We start from the raw sequence: 16,642 nt of genomic DNA, 5'->3' as shown, positions 1-16,642 counted from the left end.
AAACAATCGAAGAACAACTTTTCTTGCACGCTGCATGGCAAATGGGGGTATTTACAAGAAAAACACCGCAGGACATAGGAATAGGATAAGATAGAAAAAAAAGTTAGGATATACATTTCGTTCATCATGGCAGTGGTGTGGGAACATAAGAGACATGGATGACAAAGAGAAAACAAAAAAAGGGAGAACCGTTGTCACGGAATACCGAGCAGGCTTTCCTCCATTGTGCATGCTGGATTGAACAATATAACCTTTTCACCTGGAGACCGGATTGCCGTTGAGATGTCTCATCGTGGCCGGAAATAAGCCCGATGATGGGAAAGCCTAACTCAGCGTCCCCAGCGGGAAAAGTCCAGGTTCTGAAGGATGTTCGCATCCGCTGCTGCGTTCCAGTCCATGGAGAAGTCACTCTTGACCGAAGCGGCGCGGGTCGGGAGTTCCTCGGAGAAGATGTTGGCCTTCGTGTTACGTCGCTGGCCCGGGTAGGTGGCTTCGGTGGTCTCCGGGTTCTGCGCCTGGGCGCCGAGGGTGCGCTCGCGGAGTCTCTTGATCTCGCGCAGCCGGTTGCGCCAGGATGAGACGTGCTCGCCACCTTGGCTGTTCCAGACGAGGGAGAGCACCGAGGCGTTCAGGGCAAGGATCCGCACAAATGCCCCAAGGTTCTTCCCGGAGATGACCTTGGGCACGGCGGCAGGCGAAATCTCCGGGAACCCGGGTTTGCTCATGACTTTCACCTGGTAGAATAGATTGTCGAAATTGCATCCCTTCAGGTCGGATACTCCCGCCTCTTCTGTGACCCGGCAGATGGGATTGATGACGATGTTCACAAAATTGAATTGCGATGGCACCGTGTTGAAGTTGAAAGGCGTATTCGACCGATTGAATACGATATTGACAAAGTCGTTGCCAAGGTGACGCTTCTTGTTGATGCAGGCCGGATCGTGATCGAAGTTTGTGGGCATCATTGTCGCAACGTGGAACACGATTTCAGTCACCCGATCCCTCCAGGCATAGGTGGAATCACCATCGGAATCAGCATGTAAGCCCTGAGTATTGAAGCGGGCACCCTGGAGAGGAACCTTGGTTCCAAGCTTCGACAGGAAATACTCATAGTCGGCGCTACCACCAGTGTTGGACAGAATCTCAGCCTCCGTGGTCTGGCCATTCTCAACATACAGCACGCCAACTTTGTGCCCATCCACAATGTCATTGCGGTCAAAACTGCTGAGGGCCCGCCGGGTCATGTCATCATCGGGCAATAGGATGGGCTGCACAACGGTAGGTGTCGGGAAGGCCGTAGTGGTCAGCTGCAGCATTACATGACTAGGTAGAACGGCAGTTCGCATGGCGTCAGAATGCAGATGGGCATCAGGAGCCGCGGAGACTTGGTGAGCTAGGACAGGTGCGGTGCGTTGCTGATACATCGCGTACGTGGTACCTGATGCCTGCCTCTTGGTCACCTGGGTTAGGCCAGAGACCCCGGCTGTCTCAACAGTCACGATACTCATGCCGACAATCCAGGACTTTTTCGACGCGGGACCATCTTCAGGAGAGGGTGGAAATGTCGGGTACGGGATGGTATCGCCGAGATCTGAGAAAGCGGCTCTCTGCATCAAATCGATAAATACTTGACTTTGTTCTTCAACCGTTTCCTTCCCATGCTCATCCTTGAATATGAGTCTGCTGGTGATCCAGTTGACATGTTTCGCTCGGTCTTGCAGCTTGAGAGACAGAAACCAGAACACCATGACATGATATGTCAATGTGTAGATGTACTTGGACATCCCATCCTCTGACGACTCCGGGAGAGAATTCAAAGACCCGGTGCTTCCAAGTCTAACAGCGCCAGGGGTGACTCGGGTAGGTGAGTCTGTCTTAAACCGACTCTCTCTAGAAGTTTGCAGGAATCGAATGCATATACCAAAGACCGTGCGGATTTCTTCGTCACGCAAGTTGACATAGACCTCAGGTAGGCGGGCGAGAAGGGCCAGGAACTCCAGAATATGGACGGCGAGATTAGACATCGTAATGACTTTGGACATTTTGTCGAGGATTCCGTTCAATGACTTTGTCACCGATAAAGGGATTTCATGGCAACAGACAGATAGGGCATGGATACAACCACGAGAAGTGCCACCCCAAGATCCGATGATACCCATCATGAAGGCGCGCACAAGCTCGTCTTCTTCGCTCTTGGCAAAGTGCTCGTGATAACTGATCAAAGCGCATAGAAACTCGAATATGTACCCGGCAACATCAGTCTTCTTAGTGCCAGTGGACGGTGGCGGTTCACGAAAACTATCGTTCTTGACCTGATCACATAAGACACTGCGCAGCAGCTTGATCTGAGGTACAGCGTTGCTGAACAGATCCTTGTTCTGTAACTGAGCTGCCAAGTGGGTCAGCACATAGCTGTAGATATCCCAATTTGTTTCGCGCTGCAAGAGTGATATGACCGTCTCCAACCACATGTTCGCCTTCAAAGCTACCTTCTGTGTCGGGTCCGATTCGACCGGACTGGATGCATTGGCGGTCGCGTAAGCGTAGACATAAGGGCTAGCCTCAACCGGAGGTTCCTCTGGGAGAACTTGGGGCGTGGAAAATGTCCAGGACGGGGGCGTCGGCTTGGAGGATCGAAGGGGAGCAACGGAGTTCTGTCTGGCTGACCTGGAGAGAAGACTGCCTGAGGGCTCTCGTGGCAGGTGTCGACCAGCTGAAATGGTTCGCCCTTGGTCGTTGTCGGCACTCTGGTCACCAGTGAAATCTTCATGGGGCTTGGAGCCAGCGTCAAAGCTTCTACCAGACACGTGCATCATGAAATCATCTTCAGGAGTCGAGACAACAGTAATAGACCCGGCGGCATCGCATCGCAATCTGTAGAGTAGTTTGAGAGATGTTAGACGCGAATCTACTGGCCATTCAGGAGACTGCGCTATCTTCAGCAAGGCCTCAAACACTGTGGTAGCCTTGTTTGCCGACATGTTAAGCGTTCGCAAAAAGATTTTCACAAGTCCAGCCGCACAAACATTAGCTAGAGACGACTCTAATACACTAGTGAACGATTGACGGTCTGGAGATAGCGCGGTTGGCTCCGAAGCCGCGAGACTTTCCTTCTCCAGGTCCTTACTCATGGGAGAGCTGAGGACTTGGATTAGCTGATCAAATGATTCTTGGTTGTTGATTGTGATGGAAATGGCAACCAGAAAAGCGAGCAGTGATTCAAGCAGCATTATGTCATCCTCCTCATTGAATTTCTCCAGCATGATCTTGAGTAGGCCTTTCTCTTCGAAGTAGCCAAGTGACTCGGGACTGTCAAAAGATTCCTTCAGTGTCTTTAGCGCGGTGACTCGAACCTCGGAGGACTTGGTGCGTGAGCGAATGAAGCAGCGAATCAATCTCTGGGAATGCTGTAGCCAATTCTCATGCCCAGGAGAGCAGAACCGCTCCTCCCGCATGGTCTCGAGAACGAGCTCAGCTTGTGGAGGCTCGATAAAGCGACAGGCGTTCATGAGGAAACGTGTCGAGTCTAACCGTTGCTGTTTATTCAAACGATCCCAAAGAGATTCAAGGACAGATGCTATCTGGATGGTGTTGGCAAGAATACTGGATTTGGAATCATCAACAACGCTGCCTTTAGGAGTGATTTGTTGAGAGTCAGAGAGTGTTGGGCATGGTTGCTCAGGTTCATCGACAGCCCTGGCCGAACACGCATTCATCAGGTCGACGAACGCGCCCCAGTCCTTTTCCAGAGCCACTTGGACAAAGTCTCCCTCCAAGATGTTCAAACATAAATCCAGGATGTCTGCCTCCAGCCGGCCATCATCCTTCACCGTGGCGCTCCTCAAGCAGTCAACTATATGTTCGAACTGTAGTTCTGGAATCCCGTCCTGGCCGTGTGCACGAATTATGTCCGTCAACACATACACAGTTCCCCGCACAACGTTGAGGTTCCGACTCTTTTCTTCAGAAAATTCTGTCAGGAATGTATATAGCTCGTTGACCATATCAACCTTTTTCTTTGACTTTGCCAAACTTCGAACAACTCTTGACGTCGGACCTGACAGAGGTTTAACAGAGGCGTGAATGCTGCACAAAACTTCAAGCAGAGGAATGAAGCTTCCATCGGGCACGTCTGCGTAAAGAATGACCGCATCGAATACGCTGAGTGAGTTCTTGATATCTGCAGCAACGCTTGTCTTTTTGCAAATGATGAAAAGTTGTTCTAACAGTGCTTGTACTTCTTCACCGGTAGGGGGCTTCCGCTGAAGAGTGATAAGATCGACCACAAACTGCAGAACTTCATCCAGAACGGCATCGTCGAAGGCGTGTCCATTTGTTTTTCCCGGCTTCACCTTCCTTGCTTTCATCCGAACGGAAGAAATAACCTCATAAAGTGGAACAAGGCAGGCAGATATCACGGGAAAGACAGAAGAGGCGGCGAATTCCAGTTTCCTGCCATGGTCTGATAGCGTTATCAAAGCTTGAACACGGGCTGGTGTGACATCGCTTTCTGAAGGACTTGATATTGACTCGAAGATCGTGCGCCGGGCTGCTGGGGACAGATCTTGTCGTGCCGCGACAGCTTCGAGCAGCAGCGAACCACTGCGTCGAGCCTCTGGGGAGCTCTCATTCTGAATCAGATATGCTCCTGCTTCCCATAGAGCAATAGCTTGTTCCGGAGTGTACCACTGAACCGACTTCGCAACTTGTTCCGCCTCCTCGATAGCATGCCCTAAATTCTGCTTCTGGGTCAAGATCCGGAGTGCCGCATCGAAATCCCGCGCACCCGAGGTATCGGATGAGCTGGAAACCACGCTTCCACGATGCATTGATGCTTTCTCTCGCCCGATTAAGCTTTTATCGCGCTCATACGTTGATTGTGAGGCCCGAAATTACTGCTGTGTGCGAGTGACAGCAAGGAAAACGACCTGAGGTGAATAGTCCTAGGGAATGGGAGACGTCGGCGAGAGTTGCTTTTGAGTTTTGAATCTGAGAGGGAACTGCAGCATCGTCAGATTGCATGCGTTCTTATAGGCTAGAGGGCTATATTTGGCTCTTCAAGGCAACGGATCGTATAGCTGGCGGATGACTGGTTAGCAACGGGCCGTGACTGGGAGTTACAGATGCCATGGTCAGCTGAAGCAGGCAAAGTCTAGAGCAATGTTCCACTTCGCACGCAATCTCACATCACATACCATTGGTAGGTCACATGAAGATTCGAACAACGCTTAGAGGCCCGCGAAGGGTTATGAAGCTTGGATCGGGCGTTACACTTAAGAACTGTCACGACCTCTTTGAATCGATAGACAAATATACCCCGCAGTAGAAAGCTAGGGTTTTCTGCGGCGGGCAGTGACTATAACCTCAAGTATGAGGAGAGCGGTCTTGCACAGACACAGCTGAGTGAAACTATAGTAAACAATTAAATGAAATTAGATTATATCCAGAGCAAGAAAGTGCCAAGCCACTTTTCCCCTCAGAGCATCGATGATGATGATCTGGCGGAGGTCGGGAAGGGTTTGATCCGCATGATCACCTGACCCTGAATAGGCAAAATCACCCCGCGGTGGGTTGCCCTTCACCGCCTAGATTTTGCAAAGCAACCGCCAAACAAACTGCCCAAACCAGAACTTTAGCTCCCTCCGCCTCTCACTTAACCGACCTTAAACCATCTTGCCTGAACATACCATTTGGTTTACAAACGGAGCTTTGCCCACTTTCTTTAAAAAGTGACAGTCTCCTGCTGATAGCAAGCTAATTTCCCTTGACTCTCAGATAAACCTTCTATCATCTCTGTCATTGCCTGAGCAGCTTGATCACTACCCCACTCCTCACAATGGCTGACGGTCTTGGGGCTGTTGCGCAGCTCCTTGAGGCAAGTTTGGACCCAAGGCAAAACAAGCAAGGTTAGTCTTGTCTTTTATCTTCCTGTTGATGCTGCAATCTCGCTTCAGTGCTCTGTCCTATCAAACACTTTTGATGGCCATTCATGCACTTCGCAAAGCATATGTCTAACTTTTTTTTTCCCTAGCCGAACTTGCTCTCCGCCAGGAGGAGAAAAAGCCGGGCTTCTCTTTGCAGCTTCTCCAAATCACTGCATCTGCTACCTACCCTTATACTACCCGCTTGGCTAGTTCGCTTTGCTTCAAGAACTTCATCAAGAGGAACTGGACCGACGAGGATGGAAATTACAAGCTCCAAGCGGACGAGGTTGCCACGATTAAGCGGGAATTGATCAGTTTGATGATCTCCGTGCCTGCAGGCATCCAAAGCCAGCTCGGAGAAGCTGTCAGCGTGATCGCTGATAGTGACTTTTGGGAGAGATGGGATACTCTCGTGGATGTAAGTCATGGCCGTCGCATTTTCGTTGCAGGGCTCTCAATTGACTTCTGTAGGATCTTGTTTCCAGGCTCCAACCGACCAACCCCACTGTCAACAACGGCGTTCTCCAAGTCGCGCACTCAATCTTCAAGAGATGGAGACCATTGTTCCGGTCGGATGAGCTGTACAGTGAAATCAATCACGTTCTCGAGAGATTCGGCAGTCCCTTCTTGGCTCTGTTCGAGGTACATATACTCCGGAATGCCCTACCGTCTATTCAAGACTATAAAATTGCGGTATTCATGTGCTGATTGGTTTTAGGGCTTGGATGCTTTCCTCCAGCAAAACACTGCCAACAAAGAAAATCTCATCCAGGGATTTACCCAGCTCAACTTGATGGTCAAGTTGATGTACGACCTCTCTTGCCACGATCTTCCACCAATGTTTGAAGAAAATATTTCAGGGATAGCTTCACTTTTACTTAAGTACCTCACATACGATAACCAACTGCTGCACACCGATGATGACACCGAAGCCGGGCCATTGGAGTTCGCCCGCGCCGGGATCTTCCAAGTCTTGACTCTTTATGTCCAGAAGTACATGGATGAGTTCAAGCTTCATGTCGGCCAATTTGTCGAAAGCTCCTGGAACTTTCTGACCACCGTTGGGCAGGAGACCAAGTACGACATTCTGGTTAGCCGAGCTCTGCAGTTCTTGACTTCCATTGCTGGCATGTCTGAGCACGCAGTTGTCTTCCAGGCGGAAGGCACACTTGGCCAGATCATCGAGAAGGTCATTTTGCCCAACGTTAGCTTGCGCGAATCCGACGAGGAGCTTTTCGAGGATGAGCCCATCGAGTTCATCCGTCGTGACCTTGAGGGTTCCGACAGCGATACCAGACGCCGTGCCGCCACCGACTTCTTGCGTCGGTTGTCGGAGAGATTCGAAGAATCCGTCACTACTGTTGTCCTCAAGTATACGGAGCACTACCTTGCGGAGTATGCCAAGGATCCTGCTTCGAACTGGAAGGCCAAGGATACCGCCACTTATCTCTACTCCGCAATCGCAGCCAAGGGACTTGCCACTGCCAGCCACGGTGTAACAGCCACGAACTCGCTCATTAGCATCACCGATTACTTCCAGAAGCACCTTGCTGCCGATCTTGTAAACAGTGAGGGAGTCCACCCAATTCTCAAGGTGGATGCCATCAAGTATTTGTACCTCTTCCGGAGCATCATAACCAAGGAACAGTGGCAAGAGGTGCTTCCTATGCTTGTCAACCAGCTTGGCTCTTCGAACTTCGTTGTGTACAGCTACGCCGCTATTGCTGTCGAGCGAGTTCTTTACCTTGCCGATGCCCAGGGCCAGCCAATCATCGCTCCTGGCACTATCACTCCCTTGGCCAAGGATCTACTAGAACACATTTTCTCCCTGATTGAAAAGGACCCCGCTCCCGAGAAGGTTCAGGAGAATGAGTTCCTGATGAGATGTGCCATGAGGGTTCTTATCGTCATCAAGGAGGGTGTTGTTCCCCACACCGACAGTGTCCTCCAACACCTGATCAACATCACGACTGTGATCAGCCGCAACCCCAGTAACCCTAGGTTCTATTACTTTCACTTCGAAGCTTTGGGTGCCTTTATCCGGTATGTGTGCGATCTGGCCGTCCGCGCTCCAAGCACTGACCTTTTCCTAGTTTTGCCGCCCCCAGCAATCCGGAGAAACTCGAGCAAGCTCTTTACACGCCTTTTGCTGAAATTCTACAAGGTGACGTTCAAGGTAATATAGTCTGCAAGCATAAATTCTCACGGACTGTTGCTGATATATGTACAGAGTTCATGCCTTATATCTTCCAGCTTTTTGCCGCTCTCCTCGAGGCCAATCCTTCCGGAACCTTGCCGAGCTATTACCAGAACCTGATTGGACCTATTCTCATGCCTGTCATGTGGGAGTCGAAGGGTAACATTCCGGCGCTGGTGCGGCTGTTGTCCAGCATTATTCCTCGTGGTGCTGAGTACATCATCCAAAATGACCAAGTTGCACCTATCCTTGGTATCTTCCAGAAGTTGCTCTCCACCAAGACCAACGAGGGTTATGGATTCGACTTGTTGGAGGCGGTCGTTACAGGATTCCCTCCGTAGGTTGACCACTCAAGCAAAAACTCACAATAGAACGTGCTGCTGACAGCTTCGCAGTGCGACGCTTGAGCAGTATTTCGTCTCCATCATGCAGGTCATCCTCACTCGTCTCCAGAATTCGAAGACTGAGAACCTTACTATTCGATTCGTTCGTTTCTTCCACTTTGTCTCTGCACAGGACGAGAAGGGCTACAGCGCCGACTTCTTCATCCAAGTGGTCGACAAGGTACAACCGGAGTAAGAATCTTTCCGTCCTAGTAACCGCTAGCTCGCATGCTAATCTATGTTCAAAGCCTGTTCACGCCTATCTACTTGAACATCATTCTTCCAGAGACGCAGAAGCTCGCCCGTCCCTTGGACCGCAAGACTGCAGTGCTGTCATTTACCAAGACTCTGGCTAACTCGGAGGCATTTGCTAGCCGCTATAAGAAGGGATGGGCTTTTACCTGCGAGGCTCTTCTCAAACTTTTGGAGCTTCCTCCTCTTCCTGCGAGCAAGGACGACATTATTGCTGAGCATGACGTCGAGGACATGGCATTTGGTGTCGGTTTCACCGCGCTGAACAGCATCCGGCCCGTGCCTCGTGATCCTTGGCCCGAGACCGGTGCTGATCTTAAGGTCTGGACGGGCAAGTACCTGAAGGAAGCGGACGCCAAATCAAGTGGCCGGATATCTGGCTTCGTTCAAGAGCGTCTAGGTGAGGATGCCAAGCGCGTGCTCACCAGTTACATCGCATAAGCAACTTCGACTTAGGTTGTCATCCTAAGTCTGGGTACTTTGCTGGCGTCCCTCAAACTTTTGCGTATTCCCCTTGAAATAAACCATGGAGAGGAAATAGTATGTGGGAGCAAGCAGCTCTCCGTATGTCCTGATGAACTATAAATGAACATTTTTAATCTGCTATAATGGTTATATTTAATTCAATCTGTATGTGACAACGGCACGTACGGCGCGTATTCATCTCGATAAACACGTCACTTCAAAACGCGTTATCTAGAATTTATGGAGAAAACGAAAAAGCTGCAGTACCTGCTGTAACTCTCGAGGAAATGATGGCTAATAGGCTTGTCTATCTCTTCTGCTCAGGCTCCTGTGCTTCTGAGAGCTCGTTGGCTTTGTCTTCTTCATGGCGATGGGAGTCAGTATTGCTCGCGTTGTCTTCCTCATCGTGAGGTTTCTCCACCCCCTCGACCTCTTCTGTTACTCCTTCCTGGCCCTTCTCTAGCTCCCGATATTTGCGCCGAGCCTTCTTCACCTTACTTGCCTTCTTCTTTCGCGCGCGGTCAGCCTTGATGGCGGCACGACTCTTGTCCCCATTCAGAAGCTCCTCGACCTTATCCGCTAGGATGTGACGAGCATATTTCTCGTTTTGCGACCTCGACCGGGTAGCTTGCGATTTGACGACTATGCCAGTGGGCTTGTGAATAATCTGGACGGCGGAATTGGTTTTGTTCTGGGCGGATAATGCCGGACGAGTTAGCGCTGTACGGGAGGGGGGGGAAAGGTTTCTAAAGGGCTCCCTGAGAGTGACGTACAATTTTTTGACCACCGGGGCCGGTGCCCTTCAGGTAAGATATCGTCAAGTCGGCATCCTGGAACTTTAGGCGAGGAGGGAGTGGCTTGTCGGCCAGAGAGAGGGCGGAGAGAGAGAATGACCGCCGCAAGAGATTGGGAGTCGAGATGAGTGTGAAGGGGTTAGTATGACGAGCTATTTGTGAGGGACGAAACATGGTGATTGAAGGAGCTGTGGCAGTAGTAATGGCTGTAGTAGCTACGGAGCACTGAGTAAGCCTACAATATACTCGGAATGCTCATGATTGATTGTTCTTCTTGCTTGTAATGTATTGATGGTATGGCCCTTACCATACCGACTCAGCACACTTGAGTGCCAGTTACAGTAAGTTTCTTCCACAACTTTGACAACCTTCATTACACATTGATATATCAAACACTCATTCAACGATTCCTCATAGTCGAAACAGTGACCTGCATCTGGGACCCTCACGGCGTTGTGTCCTGGACTTCCGATGAGGTTTGAATTACACTCTGGATTGTTTCTGTCCAGCCATAGAAAATCCTCTGCTAACTTAGTGTGAAGGCTGACGTACGCTTTTCTGTGGGTTCATGGAGTGACACGCCAATCATTCATCGAGCACAGCCACTGGAACCAAGCTCGCTGTTACGGTACGAGTACGAGAAAGCGAAACTGCGCATAAATTGGATGTACTCGAGTACCCTGGCTGCTGCTGGACTGGACCCTTCTTACTAGTGGAACCTGAGTCTTTTATGCTGCGGTCTCCGTAACGTTAGTGGTAGACACTTTATCTGCTTAGTGTCCTGCGGCCAATTTGAAACAGTGTCCAGATCCAGCATGGACTTGACGGGGGGTTCGATTTAGCTTTCCATTCGCTCCCTACTGCTTTTTTTTCCTTGAGGCTACTCAATCTTAACGTATTTCCCAACCATTCTACAGCTGCTGTTCTTTTTCTTTCCACTCCCTCAACCCACCCTCCCCCCCCCACTTTCAGGAGACACGACGGGAAGAAGCTACCTGCCACTTCTACTTCTACAGTTGTACTCCTACTGGCCCTTTATCCGCTCAACTGGCTGCGCATAAGTCTTTTGTGAACCTTTTCTTGTCCCACGGAGATTCCTTCAACCCGCACTCCGTTGTCTCACCCGCTTACCTATCGGCCATTTACTTGTCTGCCTAGACTATAACTTCCTGAGCTCGTCGCTTCGCTTCAGCTGTCAGTTTCTCTGTCTGTCAGATCATGGATGCTTGGTAGATCTTGGCACCACCTGCTCTCATCCCTTCTTCAACCACCACTCAACAAAGTGCATCTCTCCTAAGAGCACCCGCGATAGATCCCCTGAAGCCGACTCTCCTCACATCACCATCGCCTGGTTGCTACACCATATTTCTCAATCAGTCTTATCAGCTGCCTATTTTCCTCAGTCAGCTTGAACGCGTTCGCAATTGGCGGATCCACAGCAATGACATTTCTGCTTTGGCTTGTCACGAATCTCGTGCGCTGGGTGCGACTGAAGATCTATCAGTATGAGGTGACTTTCGCCGTGTATATGCTCACCCCTACAGAGAAGTTCATCTTTAGTGCGTAAAGCTGTGTCCCTCCGAAGCGATTTATGCTTAAGGAGCTATGTCCCCATCCCCCGGATATGGCGCGCTAACACTGGAATTCAAAAAGATTCTCTCCTCCTCACCCTCCTCACCATGATTATCACCGGCATTTACGTCTATTTGCCCGATCATATCCGAGCCATTTACAGTCACTTATACTACTACTGGGTCGGCGAACGTCCATTCATCTCCGGGAATCTTCCGACCATCAGTTCAGTATTCCGCGAAGTCGGCACTCAGACGATGGATGTCCTCTACGAAACAGCGAAGAACCAAGCTGCCACGGTCACTGATTCGATTGCCGAACTCTGACCTCCCTCATTGCCTTGGTCTCCGCACTGATGTGTCTTCTACCTCCCCACCTCCTCTCGGACTTCGGCTTCCGGAAGTTCGGAAGCAACGATGCACTTTGCTTACTGAGGTGCATTTCCAGCTGTGATACCATTGGGGCCTATTACCATTCTTTCTGCTATCACCATTTGCATTACTACCGCTTCTTAATCCACCCCCCACACATCTGCTGCACCCCACATCGATTCGTCCTCGAGCATGAATTGCATCAGCATTGCATGATAAAAGCGCAGCTTCTTTTACCTCCTGGTTCATGATACTGTTGCAACGTTGTTTCATGGCGTTTGAGCGATACAATCTTCCCTGGGTCGGCGCATTCTAGGCGTTTATCGTTAGATCCTCCTCCTTGTGACCTTTTTTTTTTTCTAAAGCCCGCCACCTTGACTCGTCTTCCTGTCCATACTGTATTGAGGCTACTATTGTTATGAGTGAATATCCCTATAGAGCCTGTCGAATGTTGTGCCTGCCTCCGAGGCCATTTGGCCGAACATCGTTCATGAATGGCACTGCGAAGAATAAGCTTGGTTCTGTAACGCAGACTGTAAACTAGACTACATATCGTAGGTACAGCGCAGCGTATCCGTGCGATTCAGTCATGCAGACACCGAGACTCGAGACGAACGTATACTACCATTAAGCATTGAAGTACAATTTTGGTCTGCAGCTAAAGAAAAAAAACTCCCGAGAACAAAAAGCAAAAACAGCCCTCCATCCCAAATATACAACTCCGGTCATGCTCAGAGAAGAGTGTTATACAACGAGAGAAAACAAGGAGAAAAAACAAGTACACCCCCAGCCAGAGACAGTACATAATCGAGGGTCCCAACCTCACCATATCGGAGCGGACACGGACACTGATAACCCACCCTGACCCTCTCCCCCGCTGGGGAATCCAACGCAAACAATCAATAAAGGCATAAATATCTTTTTCCTCCGGGTCAGGATGTCAAGGCAAAGCCTGGCATTTAATCCACCCACACCGCAACGCAACCTTTTTTTTTGGTTCCCATCCCGCTCAAACAAAACAAGTCACTCTCGAAAAGGAGGGAGACTACTCTGCGGATGCTTCCGTCTGCGCGCGAGACTGCGCCTGAGCCAGCTGCAGCTCCGCCTCCGCCGCCTCCCGCTGCCTCCGCTCCCGGCGGATGGCGTCGTTCATGCGCATGCGGTTCAGCTCGCGGTCGATCTCCTCCTTCTCGAGCGGGATCTTGTGGGATTGTTCGGCGGTGGGCCAGAAGTCCCTGACGGTGAAGCGGTCGTCGAGGTTCGTGCCGAAGTAGTACATCCAGCCGATGGGGAAGAGGATGTAGGTTCCGAACTGGTGCGCAGGTGACAAGGGTTAGAATTGGGTTGTTGCCCGGCATGGGGTATGCTTATAGGAAAGCGGAGATTACCTTGAAGACCTCGAGGTTTCCACCCTGGAGTTTGCGGAGGATGGAAGACATCTTGTGCGATTTGTGGCGGAGTGGAGGAGTGTGAGGGGAGGGGATGGGATGTACGAGAGTCTGATGCCGTATATACGGGTTTGCTTGGTGGTTGTATTGGAAGTGTTTTCTTGAATGAATATCGATGTCTTGGTTATAGTCTGTCTGTCCGGATTCAAGCCAGTCAGTCAGTCTCCGGGGCGGGAACTTTTGGTGATGCTCTCCAATGGTCTGATACGAATCGATTATCTTCACGGAGCTTCTGACAAGCCGAACCCGCCGCAAAGCCCGGGATCCGTGCAAACGCAGCAAACACCCCACGTGCAATACACCGCTTTAGAAAGTCATGTGACCATGTACGAATACTCGGCGGTGCCGTGAGCCTCGGCTTGTTCGTTTCCTATGCTCGGCCCGCTGGAATCTCCCCGCATAAGCAGGGCTAGCGCTCTGCAGCAGCGGAGACTGGCCCCGTCTACTTACCTAGCCCCCAGTGTTTCTCCAGAATAGATATAACTACCTGCTCTTTCTTTTCCGTTGCTCCTTTATTCCGTAGAATTTTGTGTCCGGTGCATGAATTTGGTCGAATTTAGCCTCCATTGCATAACGGTTCCAACGCACAAGGTCGTGTGATCTGAATTTCCTGCGTGAAGTTGCCTCACTCACCAGAAGTGCATAGACACATACATCAGCATTAGAAATCCCCCCCCCCGCAACACATTGCCCTACACATAAGGACAATACAAGCCCATCCAACATGACGGACGAGAGCCTCATCACCATCACCTACCAAGGCCGAATCGCCATCATCACGCTGAACCGACCCCAAAAACTCAATGCCCTGGACCAAGACCTCTACTACCTACTAGGCGAACGGCTCCGCGAAGCCGACGCAAACAAGGACACCTACATCACGATCCTGACCGGCAAGGGACGATTCTTCTCCGCGTGAGTTTCTTTTTTTTTTTCTTTTTTCTTTTTTTGCCCGAAGCCCCGACTGCCCAAACCCAACTAACCCTGCAAAAAACCCCCAGGGGCGCCGACGTAACCATCACCCGCCCGGACGGCGGCAGCCTGAACAGCAGCGCGCGCCGCGACCTCCTCCGGGGGTTCGTGGCCAACAACCTGGACATCACGCGGACGTTCGCGCACCACCGGAAGATCCTGATCGTGGCGCTCAACGGGCCGGCCGTGGGGCTGTCCGCCGCATTGATCGCGCAGGCGGACTTCATCTACGCCGCGCCGCACACCTTCCTGCTGACGCCGTTCTCCTCGCTGGGGCTGGTGGCCGAGGGCGGGGCGTCGCATGCCTTCGTCGAGCGGCTGGGCATCGCCCGGGCCAACGAGGCGCTGCTCATGAGCCGGCGCATCCCGTGTGAGGCGCTGGTCGCCGCCGGGTTCGTCAACGCCGTGGTGACCCCAGAGTCTGGGCGTGTCGACGACTCCGATGGGTTTTTGGGCAAGGTGCTCGCCGAGGTGGAGGAGCGGCTGGGCACGCATTTGAACCAGGAGAGTCTGTTGCGGATTAAGGAGTTGGTGAGGCGGCCCGGGAGGGAGGTGCTCGATCGCCAGAATGGGTTGGAGGTGTTTGCTGGGTTGGAGCGGTTTCTTAGTGGGGTGCCGCAGGAGGAGTTTCGGAAGTTGGCCTCGGGGGAGAAGAAGCATAAATTGTAGGGGTTGGGGTTGTTGAATGATTTTTGACGGGGAGGAGGGGAGAGATTGTGCTTGTATTGCGCTGGGCCGGGCTCATATGATACATCCTTCAAGCGCCGGGGAGAGGGTCATGAGTTTGTATTGTAAACAGCTCAACAATGGTTGAAATCATAAAGCCTAATTCTGATATCACAGATTCTATCTTCACGAACGCCCTCGAAACCTGAACACCATCACCTAACCTAGTAATCTCATTTCATAAAAAACATCACTCGTCCGAATCGGATTCCTGGGTCTGCTTGGCAAGGATATCCTGCCACTGCCCGAGGAACTCGCTCATGCCCCCGGGGCCCGTAAGGGAGGCATCCACCACTTCCTTGGGCAACTTATGCGCCGAGTACTGTGGCGTTGTGAAAGCATATGCCTCGGGGTCATCGCGCTTCACCAGCCGGAACTCCGCGAACAGCGGGGCATCGTCATCGTCCCCGCCCTCGTTCTCGGATTCCGACTCGGACTCGGACTCGGGCTCTTCTGCCTCCTCTTCCACTGCACCGTTGGCACCGCGGAGAGACAACCGAACGAACTGCTCTTCCGCGCCATCGTCTTCCTCCTCCTCCAGGATACCGACGGGGTCCTTCATCGTCAGGATCTCGAGCCAGCTGAAAAGCAGCGAATCGGTCCGCTCGGCCCATGGGTTGATGTCGATCAGCCAGACCTTCTCGTGGGGCGGCGGAATGTAGACGTCGAACACGAAGCTCGGATCGGGGAACGTGCTCTTCAGCTTGTCGTCGAAGAACGCTTGGATACGCGACCGGAGCGCATCGCGCATGGGGAACAGGAAGTCGAAGTGATTCTGGTCGCGCTGGCAGATGCAGAGCAGCACACGGTTGCGCACCCAGCACCGGAATTCGAGAGACGGGTTGAAGTTGACGTATTTGCGGAGGATGAGGTGGTAGGGGACCTCAGGCGGAGTCTCGGAGGACGCGGAGTCGGCAGGTGCGGCATCAGCGGCGGCAGCGTCGGGAACGCAATCATCGAAGGGATGTTCCAGGTCATGAGTGATGAAATCACTGCTCTTCAGCAGCAGATAAATGTCGTTGGGCGTGCGGCACTGTAAGTCGTTGGTGGCCGACATCCAGGTTGCATCTTTCGGAGCACTCCAGTTCAGCTTCGGTGTCACTTTCCCCCCGTATTCGCTGATCGTGGACTTGATTTGGGAGTGGATCTCGGGCCACTCGACTGATGGGTCTGCCTCTTCAGCTTCGCCATCGTCGGAAAAGGTGTCGAGGTTATCGTCGTCGTCTGTGGGCGGGGCAGCCTCCGGCGGCAGAACAATACCGTCGGCACGCAGGTAGGAGACGAACTGGGTGCTGAGGGGAATCACTCGGGATTTGGGGACAAACGACCGGTACCTGCAGAATGCAAGGGGTCTCAGTCAGTACACCTAACCAGAGTTGACTGGCTGGTGATGGGTCGAACGTACCGAGGTTGCCAGCTGTGATACGAGCAGTTCAAGATGTGGGAGTGTGTAATCGGAGGAAAGGGTAGTCTTGTCAAGGGTTCGGAGGGAGTCCCCTCTGCTGCAGGTGTCTCTGGAGGGTCAATATGAGGCATGG

The 16,642-nt window shown here is 51.8% G+C and overlaps 7 protein-coding genes across 7 annotated transcripts; 3 read left to right on the top strand and 4 right to left on the bottom strand.

The window, feature by feature from the left end:
* Nucleotides 1-329: 329 nt before the first annotated feature.
* Nucleotides 330-4,829, bottom strand: BO95DRAFT_456839 (putative GTPase activating protein (Tsc2); the record flags this gene model as incomplete). Its single annotated transcript, XM_025588436.1, has 2 exons — nucleotides 330-4,262; nucleotides 4,284-4,829. 2 exons carry the CDS (start codon nucleotides 4,827-4,829, stop codon nucleotides 330-332), a joined length of 4,479 nt encoding a protein of 1,492 aa, XP_025437677.1.
* Nucleotides 4,830-5,655: 826 nt separating this feature from the next.
* BO95DRAFT_447237 (putative chromosome segregation protein Cse1) lies at nucleotides 5,656-9,393 on the top strand. The gene is made up of 8 exons (XM_025587574.1): nucleotides 5,656-5,906; nucleotides 6,032-6,342; nucleotides 6,396-6,566; nucleotides 6,643-7,967; nucleotides 8,018-8,100; nucleotides 8,155-8,458; nucleotides 8,517-8,696; nucleotides 8,753-9,393. Exons 1-8 carry the CDS (start codon nucleotides 5,837-5,839, stop codon nucleotides 9,195-9,197), a joined length of 2,889 nt encoding a protein of 962 aa, XP_025437676.1. The 5' UTR covers nucleotides 5,656-5,836; the 3' UTR covers nucleotides 9,198-9,393.
* Nucleotides 9,354-10,215, bottom strand: BO95DRAFT_447236 (peptide chain release factor family protein). Its single transcript, XM_025587573.1, has 2 exons — nucleotides 9,995-10,215; nucleotides 9,354-9,912 (listed from the first exon to the last, which is right to left on the bottom strand). The coding sequence occupies exons 1-2, from the start codon at nucleotides 10,187-10,189 to the stop codon at nucleotides 9,529-9,531; spliced, it is 579 nt and encodes a 192-aa protein (XP_025437675.1). The 5' UTR covers nucleotides 10,190-10,215; the 3' UTR covers nucleotides 9,354-9,528.
* Nucleotides 10,216-11,456: 1,241 nt separating this feature from the next.
* BO95DRAFT_468118 (serine palmitoyltransferase small subunit family protein) lies at nucleotides 11,457-11,913 on the top strand (the record flags this gene model as incomplete). The annotated part of the gene is made up of 2 exons (XM_025589343.1): nucleotides 11,457-11,574; nucleotides 11,669-11,913. 2 exons carry the CDS (start codon nucleotides 11,457-11,459, stop codon nucleotides 11,911-11,913), a joined length of 363 nt encoding a protein of 120 aa, XP_025437674.1.
* Nucleotides 11,914-12,565: 652 nt separating this feature from the next.
* Nucleotides 12,566-13,608, bottom strand: BO95DRAFT_423290 (uncharacterized protein). The gene is made up of 2 exons (XM_025584625.1): nucleotides 13,347-13,608; nucleotides 12,566-13,270 (listed from the first exon to the last, which is right to left on the bottom strand). Exons 1-2 carry the CDS (start codon nucleotides 13,395-13,397, stop codon nucleotides 13,004-13,006), a joined length of 318 nt encoding a protein of 105 aa, XP_025437673.1. The 5' UTR covers nucleotides 13,398-13,608; the 3' UTR covers nucleotides 12,566-13,003.
* A 266-nt stretch (nucleotides 13,609-13,874) lies between these two features.
* BO95DRAFT_447233 (dodecenoyl-CoA isomerase) lies at nucleotides 13,875-15,155 on the top strand. Its single transcript, XM_025587572.1, has 3 exons — nucleotides 13,875-13,997; nucleotides 14,053-14,321; nucleotides 14,408-15,155. The coding sequence occupies exons 2-3, from the start codon at nucleotides 14,131-14,133 to the stop codon at nucleotides 15,045-15,047; spliced, it is 831 nt and encodes a 276-aa protein (XP_025437672.1). The 5' UTR covers nucleotides 13,875-13,997; nucleotides 14,053-14,130; the 3' UTR covers nucleotides 15,048-15,155.
* A 139-nt stretch (nucleotides 15,156-15,294) lies between these two features.
* Nucleotides 15,295-16,640, bottom strand: cdc123 (cell proliferation protein CDC123; the record flags this gene model as incomplete). The annotated part of the gene is made up of 2 exons (XM_025583076.1): nucleotides 15,295-16,438; nucleotides 16,510-16,640. The coding sequence occupies 2 exons, from the start codon at nucleotides 16,638-16,640 to the stop codon at nucleotides 15,295-15,297; spliced, it is 1,275 nt and encodes a 424-aa protein (XP_025437671.1).
* Nucleotides 16,641-16,642: the final 2 nt, after the last annotated feature.

This window comes from Aspergillus brunneoviolaceus (assembly GCF_003184695.1).
Source record: "Aspergillus brunneoviolaceus CBS 621.78 unplaced genomic scaffold BO95scaffold_84, whole genome shotgun sequence".
Lineage (NCBI taxonomy): Eukaryota > Fungi > Ascomycota > Eurotiomycetes > Eurotiales > Aspergillaceae > Aspergillus > Aspergillus brunneoviolaceus.
Note: the sequence above shows the minus strand (reverse complement) of the source record. Positions and strands in the feature narration are given on the sequence as shown.

Bases quoted from the DNA above. Each gene is read 5' to 3' on its own strand.
- BO95DRAFT_447237 (XM_025587574.1), top strand. From the start codon at position 5,837: ATGGCTGACGGTCTTGGGGCTGTTGCGCAGCTCCTTGAGGCAAGTTTG. The intron at 5,907-6,031 runs GTTAGTCTTGTC...TTTTTTCCCTAG, and splicing joins CCCAAGGCAAAACAAGCAAG to CCGAACTTGCTCTCCGCCAG. The intron at 8,459-8,516 runs GTAGGTTGACCA...ACAGCTTCGCAG, and splicing joins GTCGTTACAGGATTCCCTCC to TGCGACGCTTGAGCAGTATT.
- BO95DRAFT_447233 (XM_025587572.1), top strand. From the start codon at position 14,131: ATGACGGACGAGAGCCTCATCACCATCACCTACCAAGGCCGAATCGCC. The intron at 14,322-14,407 runs GTGAGTTTCTTT...AAAAACCCCCAG, and splicing joins AAGGGACGATTCTTCTCCGC to GGGCGCCGACGTAACCATCA.
- BO95DRAFT_423290 (XM_025584625.1), bottom strand. From the start codon at position 13,397: ATGTCTTCCATCCTCCGCAAACTCCAGGGTGGAAACCTCGAGGTCTTC. The intron at 13,271-13,346 runs GTAATCTCCGCT...CCTGCGCACCAG, and splicing joins GAAACCTCGAGGTCTTCAAG to TTCGGAACCTACATCCTCTT.
- BO95DRAFT_447236 (XM_025587573.1), bottom strand. From the start codon at position 10,189: ATGTTTCGTCCCTCACAAATAGCTCGTCATACTAACCCCTTCACACTC. The intron at 9,913-9,994 runs GTACGTCACTCT...TTATCCGCCCAG, and splicing joins GCCCCGGTGGTCAAAAAATT to AACAAAACCAATTCCGCCGT.